Raw genomic sequence first — 9,090 nt, 5'->3', positions numbered from 1 at the left:
AAATAACTACTCGCCAATCATGCCCCACTTTCTGAGTGACCTTTTTCGAATACTCACACTTAGCGTTCTAATGCAATAATGGCTTTTATGGAAGGTACACAGAAGGGCTTTATTTGGCTATAAATTTGACCTGTGTTTTGGGCAAAATATGTGGATTGTGAGGGTAAAGGTGTTTGGTTAACACCATGTGAAATTTCACGTCATCATCTGAAGATGACAGGTGTATGTGTGTTCATGCATGTATGTGGATACATGTCCTGTATAGTTTGAGTTTTCGTCTGGAACCACAGCTTTCATCCTCATGCTCCTGAATGTAAGGCTTCAGAAACTGCACCGAGGCCCAGATGTGAAAACAATACATGGACAAAAAGAGCACGTGTACACCATTTTCCATACATACACCTGCTTTTCCTAAAGAAAAAGTGTAGCCTTTACACAAACATGAGACCACAGATATGGACAGTGCTGCCCCTCCCTCTACGCTCAACACGTGCAGCACGTAGAGCTTCATCATCCATGGGGGGCCTCTTATCAGCACAAGTGGGTGCAAGAGGCTGCCTACTCATTTGGTGTCTGCAACATGATGATTAATACTAAGGTGATGAACATTAGTGATTCCCATCTGGGTGCCTTTCTCAGGTCCCCTGAGTGTATTTGTAGATCCATTTTAGCATTACATATATCTATGTATTTTCTGAGATACAATGTATGACACGATCTGTGATCAGTTAATTAGTGCCTGCTGTCTGCTCACTCAGCTCCTCCTACTCTTGTTCTCTGAGACAGACAAACAGACTGTCACACACACACGCACGCACACACATGCACACGTGCACACACACACACACTGTACTGACAAGTACTCTTAATAAACAAAGGGAACAAAATTAAAAAAGGCTGTTTCATCAGCATGTCCTCACTTGTCTAGCTCACACCTACCCCCTCACATCGTTTAGAGGCGTTAAAAGTTACTCTCTAGCAAATGTCAGTCTTGTTGAGGATGGTCTTGATTGCTGTTTTAGCTTATTGGTGTCACTAATACTTTCAGTCTGTTTAATCACTAGTCAAAAACTGCTCACAGGGGCTTGAAGTCTGGCATTTTGTTATGAATTAATTTTGTTGATGCACTGTCTGGTGAGGGGGGGTAACAATTCTGCTTAGGGCCCACTTTGGCCAGAGGTGGCCCTTTATATGTTTTTCACTTCAGTCTGTACTTGTTGAAAATTACAGTAGAAGATAAATATGTCTGATCTTTTAACTGTACCCATCAGACGTTTTTTAATAACTTAACCATACAAGTGTTCATAGTGGGTGCTCGCCCTGTCACAAAACACCCTTTTCACATATGCATGGTAATGTCACTTTGTGTTGTGACTACTAAATGCTGATTAGGTTGTATCTGCATAATGGTGACTTCTGTTATACGAGGCTGGTTGTTTGATATTGCAGTGGTTGAGGCTCATAAATTAGATCGTACTGAGTTTCATAGTGAATCCTTACAGTGTAATTCATCAGGTTTCTGCTTCATTGGCTTTTAACAATAGTTTTGCTCCCAACTTATTCCATGCATACTTTGTTAAACTGACGCCATTAAACAAAATATTTCACAGATGTGGGTTTGTTCACTCAGACACACCTTTCAACCCACATACATTCTGCAGCAGTAGTTCTGCAGTTCTTTTTTTTATTTATAAATGAAGTGGGCTCAAACTGTCACTTAATTTAATGTTGTATTTTTTGCTGTGTTTGCTTTCTTCTCACAAATGACTCAATTCCCTCCTTCATTCCGCCTCACGCTGACTGTCTCTCACCTCACATTCTTCCCTCAAACCAGGTGGTCATAAAAAGTAAGAGGTACAATTTCTAACAGAGGTTTTGAGACAGTATTTTTTAACACTGCTGGGTTTTTTCCGTGAGCTTTATCACACAGTGTCAAAATTACATTTTCACTCAGCCAGTCTTCAACATTTATTTTTGCCATGACAAACTCATCTGAATCTTGCTTCAACGCAGAGCTTTACGGTTTGCATGATCGAGTGTGAAGAGCCGTTTGCTCTTTAACCTGCACGGGTAATTTAGGAGGGCTGGTCACACTCTGATTTCATTAAATACGCTTCACCTATTCCCTCGCTTCATTAATGAATGAGAGGGGTAGGTTAAAGATAGCACTATGCTAATAGGTAGCGTGTGTGACCAGGGAAAGATTGAGGTAGACACAGAAAAAGGGAGGAAAAGAGAGAGGGAATGGGGGAGGGGGGGAGGTAGACGGGTAATTGAGGTGGGATTCAGATGTCATTAAGGTCAGTTAAGATGAGGTCCCATATTACCACTGTGGCACCCATGTCATTAGGGCAGAACTGTGAACACCAGGGACAAGTGTGTGAGTGTGTGTGTGTGTGTGTCTATATGGTTTATATAGACAATTGACCTGAATTTCACCTGGGCTATCCGGACCTAAGGGTAATAGCCGGACTATGCCAAAGTCCGCGTAATTCGGAGAGTGAATCTGCATTCTAGAGCATCTAAATAACATATATTCTCTTTTCTTTGATAGTCCTTATATTCCCCTTGACCTGACTTTTTGTGTATCCCAGTGTATCGCACAGCGTACCCTATCGATTGGGGCCTGGGATCGACGTTTCTTACACATTTTTGATACACACGGTCAATTTTGGCGCCCTGTCTTGTGATTGGCTGATTTACGTCGGGGCGGGGCTTAACAAAATGACGCGTCGAAGGCCGGCCCCCACCTGCGCCATTTAAAAATTAAATACCCAGAGGACTGGGATGCAGCGGATTCTTGTGCTGTTCTGCTCATAAAGGTAAGCATTTCCATTATTAACATTTCCATTTATTAACATATGTGTGTTCTGAATCTAATGTGTAACATCAGAGGAGCACATGGTAAAGTTAGCAGAACTAAGTTCAGCTGTGCTCAGGGTGCCTCTCTCCGCTCATTAAGCCTCATTAACTGCACCTGTTCACCGGAGCATGCAGAGAGGACAGGAGAGGAGAGGAGTTTTACTACCTGCAAACCAGCAGCTCATGTTTAGCTTTTGGAAAGTTTGGCAAGGTGAGGAAATATTATGGTGGTGGTAGTTTGCTTTTAATGTTAAAGTTCTGTGAGTGAAGTCACGTCGTGTGTTAACATGCCTGCAGAGACATGAGAGGAGAGGAGGATGTTGAAAACTGTTAGCTTGCAGCTCATGTTTTGCTCATGGTAAAGTTTGGCAAGGTGAGGAAATATTATGGTGGTAGTGTTGTGCTTCTTGATATTAAAACTGCTGCATTGATACAGAGTGCCGTTTCGTGCTCGTTAAGCCTCGGTGACGTCACGTCGTGCACGTGTTGAAATGGCTGCAGAGAGGAGAGGAGAGCTATAAACTAGAAGCTCCTCTTTTGAAAAAAATAACAAAGCAAAAAGGTTTATTATTATTATATTGCTGTTAATATTACTCCTTCTGGTTTCCTATGCCTGTGAATTAATTATACTGCCACAGCATTCAAACCAGCTGAGCAATCTAATGTGAGTTAAAACAACAGATCTGCCATGGAACTCTCCTTTTACTGAGATTATTAATAATAAATGATATTATTAATAATAATAATAATAATAATAATGCACATTATATGTTTAAGTTTTAGCTGGCATGGTCAGAAAGTGAACTATTCTTTTTTCTGTTTAAGTAGTGTTGTTATGCTGAAGTGAGTTATATTAAATTGTGTTATTAATAATCTGCCCCTCATGCATGAAAATGGTGTGATTTATTAGATTTTGCTCATCTTTTATAAACCTGATGCATACAGTTTTTTTGTAAGTCTGCTAGTCTACATATACAGTTGTGCTTATAAGTTTACATACTGTAAGTAGAATTTATGATTTCTTGGCTAAACATTCAGAAATTTTTAATAGATGGGACTTAATTCACACTGTTGAAGTACATTAATGGACTGTTTGAAATGAAGCCCTGCCCCTGTGTTCATAGTGTTGATGCAGCAAAAGAAGACGGGTCACTTGGAAGACTTGTAAATGACGACCATATGACCCTGAATGCCAAGATGAAGTACTTCAGAGTGCAAGGGAAGCCCCACCTGTGTTTGTTTGCAGTACGCAACATACATCCAGGAGAGGAGATCACCTATAATCATGGTGACTCAGACTGGCTGTGGAGATGCAAGGTGATCAATATCTTACTTTGTGAAATTGATAAGTTAAATCCACTGATGATGCTATTTGTGGCCAGATATGAAGTCTAACAACATGTATCAATGGTGTCTGTGTGTGTCTGTGCACAATGAGTGTGACATGGTTTGTATGGACTATGGTATTTAAGGACTCTGTAATGCTATGTGTAAGTCAGGAAAATATCTGAGTCTGTGTGTGTACATGGTTTGTATGGACAGTGGTTTATTAGGACATCAAGGTGTAAGTCAGGATACTATCTAAGTGTGTGTGCGACATGGTTTGTATGGACAGTGGTTTATTAGGACATCAAGGTGTAAGTCAGCTTTATCTGAGTGTATGTGTGTGTGGAGCAGTGACCTGCCTGAATATGACTTGGGAGGACCATAGAGTTTACAGGGTCCTGCCGTCAGGTTGTTTTGTTAGTGGCTTTACTCTTGTTTTTAAGAATACTTAGACCAGCTGTAAATGACCTCTGTTTGTCTAAAGTGTATGTTAAGCTGTTCAGTTACATCTGATATGAAGAGAACATCATATCTTTTTGATATTTACAATAATAGCTTCTGTTTTCCCTTTTAATTCAGGGACTTGATGAGGATATGTCTCAGAAAGGACCTGGAGCCTCTAATTCCTCATCCACAATTGAAGAGGTATATAGTCATATAAATAAGTGTAATTAAACATATATTTTATGTGTTACATTTGTAGAATTCAAAAACTATTCAGTGGGGTTCAAATCAAAGTTCTCCTCAGTGTTTTTGTCCCTTTCCTTGGTGCTTTATCTGCTACAGATGATGACTGACAGCAGCCAGATCCAGACGACTGCTAGTGACCTGAATCAGACAAGTCCAGCTCTGTGTCCACCCAACAAGGTGAATTAAAGCCTCTATGATGACTAATGTGGTTACTTGTGGTCAGATATTAAGTATACCAACATGTTTCAATGGTGCAGTGTGTGTGTGTGTGTTTGCACAATGAGTGTGACATGGGTTGCACCATCAGCCACTTTATTATGTACACCTGTTCAGTTTGATGAACTAATAAAGCTAATAACTCTTTGGTAAGTTTTAACCTGTTTTCTCTTGTTCTCTATTGTAACAGACTGCTGAGATTAACCAGCAGCAGCTCAACAGGCCCAGTTCAATGGATCTGGTTGTCAGCACTGAAAGGTAAATTGAATGTCATGTTGATATTGGATTGAAATAGATCTTAGGACATGTAATTATGAAATATGCGTTGCTCCCACTGTCTAGCACAAATATGTTACAATTAAACTTTACCAACAGTGTCACAAACATCGCCTGCTGTGCACAACGATATCAACATTTGACAAGTGTGTTCAGTGTGTGGGACCTGTGTCCTCCTTCAAGTGGCTTGGCTATCAATGCAGAGGTGAGATATTTAGTGAAATGGTTGAGAGCATGTCAAAGGGCAGTGGGTGACTATGCAGTGTCTATAAAATGTATTTATTGACACACTAGGGATGACATAGGTGTGTCCTGTTAAAGGGGACAAGTTAATTTGCAATCCATTATTCTGAGTCTAATTTTCTTATTAACGTACATCACTTTGTAGTGAGTTGTTTGTAGTTAAATAAAACAATACTTTTATATTGATCTGATTAAAAAACAAAACAAATCCACTGTGATCTGATGGTGGAGTGTCAGGGGATGAATACATATTTTACGCCCTGTATATATTATTTTCCAATTGATGATAAACCACTATAAAAAAGACTTATGAAATATGATCCTTGGCTTCTACACAAACTTTCTTTCAGAGTTTTAGGATAAGGTCAATTGTGCAGAAAACGTAAAGATATTTAATTAGTTCATCATGATGAGATTTCCCTGAATCTCCTTTTGTAATCCACTTGAATGTACAACCCCAATTCCAATGAAGTTGGGACGTTGTGTAAAACGTAAATAAACACAGAATACAATGATCTGCACATCCTTTTCAACTGAATACACTACAAAGACCAGATATTTAATGTTCAAATTGAAAAACTTTTTCAAAAGTTTTTGCAAATATTCTCTCATTTTGAATTTCAAGCATGCAGGGGAAATCACTGGATGAGATTTAAATTGAAGGTTTGTTCAGAAATTAGCACTTTGTAGATATTTGAAGTTTTTTCTTTTCTTTTTTTTTGTTCTAAATGTTATGTCAAAGGCAAAAAGTACACAAAGTAACAAGTCATGTTAATGGTTAACTTATGCCACATAATCTCCATGACAACTAGTGGATGTGTGATGGTTCCCACTAACGGTTGTAAAAAGTATTTCACCTGCAGCTTTCCATTCACCACTGTGTGTATGCGTTTGTGTGTGATTGCAAAAAATCACAGTCGGTTTGCAACTGCTCCCCTCTTCTTTTAAGCAACTTTATTCATAACGAGTAACGGGGACTGCTCTGACCCTAACCCTAACCTGGAGAAATATACACTGACGTCACATGTTCAATTAAACCAACTACTTTTCTTTAGCAGCCTGGAAAGTGGCATCAAAATACGTTTGAAAAGTTGTTTCAAAGTTCCATTTTTGTCATGTTCAGTGGTTGATGTGAGTTTTATAAATACCATTTCCCAGATGAAATTGCATTAAGTGACGCTGAGGACAAGGACAGTGGGAGTGAATCTGATGACGGCGACACAGCAGTGTCAGCTCCGGAGTGTGGAGCTAGCGAGCCTGTGGATACCGCATCAGACTCAACAACTACAGAGCACTTACATGACACTGGACATTTAGGTAAGTCACCCCATTTCATATCTGTGTTTCTGTTGATAAATGTGTTTTTCCTGTTAAATAATAAACTTTTGTACAAATTATAGCAGGAACGATGTCAGAAGTGTCATCCACAGTGAATGAGCTGTCCTGTTCCTTGAAAGGTAAGCTTAATTGTAAAGCCTCTTGCTTTAGATAAGACTCAATAAGGCATGCTATAGGTAACATGGAAAAGAAAGAAACTACTATATAAAAAGAGAAGACTAAAATAGTTCAATAAAGTTATAGGTAAATGCAATGTAAAAGGGAATTAAGAATAAACCTAATAATGACACTACAGTGTCAAATATGAATAAAAGCAGCGTCACAATGATCTATACATACCAAATAAACCACGTCTGGATTCCATCTCAGGACCTTTGCATGCCATGCCACCTCTCTACCCCTGTTTCCCGTCTCCCTGTACTTTGAACTTTCAAAATTCATAAGTGGCCAAAATGTAACTTCATAACAGGCAGTGGCACAGAGAAACCGTACAAAAGTGTTGTTATTAATAAACTAGATTAAATGATCATGCATGAACAATCATGCTACTGCTTTGTTTAGCTTGTTCTCGTTTCAGTTTGTTGTCAAATTGCTTCTCCATGCTTTTTATACCTTCCAATATGATCAAGGTTATAACCTCATCTTCCTCAGTGTAAGCATCTGGTAGTGCTGTCTGTCCAGTCTGTATACTTTGGGATGAGACAGAACAGAATGATATAATTGTGTTTTCAGTTTGTGTGATACATTTTTGTTTCTTTGCATATTTTTCAGGGAAAGATGCTGGTCAAGAGGCCAGAAGAGTGCTGAAGAAAACCTGGTCAAAGGCTGAGGTTGCTGCAGTAATGCGGCATTTCCATGACCATGTTCGTGAAGGAAAGCTGGCCACAAAAGACGAGTGCACTCACTGTAAACTGGTGGAAGCTCCTATCCTAGCACAGAGAACGATGCAAAACATACAAGATTTTGTGCTAAATCGGGGAGTCGCTGCGAAGAGGGGGGCAGAAAAACAGAAGTGTCTAACAGAAAAGCTTAAGTCTAAATTATTGTTCAGTGTTGGTTTTGTTGTCTTTAATTTATACTAAAAAATAAGTGTGTATTTCTATAGCAGACATTTTTCTTTGAATTAATTTATTTTATACATATATATTTGTTTATTGTCATTTTTTTCTTTAAATTAATAGATTTTATAAATGTGTATACATGTACATGTGTATATGTATGTATATATACGTATGTATATATATGTATGTATATATATCATTCATATATTGTCATAGTTTGGATGTGCCAGCCTGTGTTCTTTAGAAAATTGCTTTTTTATTGTTATTAAAACAATAATTCATAACTGTCCCTTTAATGCTTTGTCCTGTCAGGTTGTATTTGTTAATGAGAAGGCGTTTTAAAGTGACGTCATTGTCCCTTTTAAAGTCCTTATAGTGGTTTTTTGGGTCTTTATAAACCACATAAGCTGACAGTCTGCATAAACCACCATGGTGTTGGGTTTGTAGGGAGTGGTTTTATACCCTTGACCCATGCACAGTACAAGCAATTAGCACATGTAGACAAGTGAAAAAATAAATAAATGTGTGATTAAACAGAGAAAATGTCAATGTTTCCAGGAAAGATAAAACCCATGGTTCAATCAAAGGTTTGAAAAACATGAAAATAAAGTGAATCTTATACTTAACAAGTATTAGTCAGAGTAACTTCTGGTTTTGACAGTCCTTGTCACTTTTCTGCAAACCCACTTCCATGCCTTCCTATGAAAAACACATTACTCAACATCAGAGGTGGGTGGTAATGCGTTATGTACTTGAGTAGTTTTTCCCAAAAAAAATGTACTTCTGAGAGTATTTTTTTTGCAGAGCACTTTTTACTCCTACTCAAGTACATGTGTGTTGAAAAAGATAAACTTTTACTTCATTACATTGGGCTGTCCAGTCGTTACTTTTACCGTTCCTTTATTTTCATTTTATTTTTTTTTACACTCAGCCGATCTCTCACGCAGCTCTTTCTGAACGAGACCTATAAATAGCCTCAACACTGAATGAACGGAGGAGTAGCTCCGCCCCCTCCTCCACCAACAGCTGAGAATAAAGGCTGTGTTATACCTGCATTGCCTTTGCCCTGTTTATGTCT

General features: G+C 38.6%; 1 protein-coding gene across 5 annotated transcripts; it reads left to right on the top strand.

The window, feature by feature from the left end:
- The first annotated feature begins 2,493 nt into the window (after window positions 1–2,493).
- LOC117815322 lies at window positions 2,494–8,569 on the top strand. 5 transcript variants are annotated; one of them, XM_034686970.1, is made up of 10 exons: window positions 2,494–2,822; window positions 2,963–3,073; window positions 3,987–4,179; window positions 4,768–4,833; window positions 4,975–5,055; window positions 5,285–5,351; window positions 5,468–5,575; window positions 6,772–6,930; window positions 7,014–7,070; window positions 7,723–8,569. In XM_034686970.1, exons 3-10 carry the CDS (start codon window positions 4,042–4,044, stop codon window positions 8,031–8,033), a joined length of 987 nt encoding a protein of 328 aa, XP_034542861.1. In that variant the 5' UTR covers window positions 2,494–2,822; window positions 2,963–3,073; window positions 3,987–4,041; the 3' UTR covers window positions 8,034–8,569. The 5 variants fall into 5 exon arrangements, with proteins under 5 accessions (XP_034542861.1, XP_034542863.1, XP_034542862.1 ...); XM_034686972.1 differs by lacking the exon at window positions 2,963–3,073; XM_034686971.1 differs by lacking the exon at window positions 2,494–2,822 and having other exon boundaries at window positions 2,883–3,235.
- Window positions 8,570–9,090: the final 521 nt, after the last annotated feature.

The sequence above is a fragment of the Notolabrus celidotus genome, chromosome 7 (genome assembly GCF_009762535.1).
Source record: "Notolabrus celidotus isolate fNotCel1 chromosome 7, fNotCel1.pri, whole genome shotgun sequence".
Lineage (NCBI taxonomy): Eukaryota > Metazoa > Chordata > Actinopteri > Labriformes > Labridae > Notolabrus > Notolabrus celidotus.
Note: the sequence above shows the minus strand (reverse complement) of the source record. Positions and strands in the feature narration are given on the sequence as shown.

What these genes read in the sequence shown, in the direction of transcription:
- LOC117815322 (XM_034686968.1), top strand. Translation starts at nt 3,961, where the DNA reads ATGAAGCCCTGCCCCTGTGTTCATAGTGTTGATGCAGCAAAAGAAGAC. An exon ending in ACTGGCTGTGGAGATGCAAG is followed by an intron (nt 4,180 to 4,767) that starts GTGATCAATATC and finishes CTTTTAATTCAG; the next exon opens with GGACTTGATGAGGATATGTC. An exon ending in GCTTGGCTATCAATGCAGAG is followed by an intron (nt 5,576 to 6,771) that starts GTGAGATATTTA and finishes ACCATTTCCCAG; the next exon opens with ATGAAATTGCATTAAGTGAC.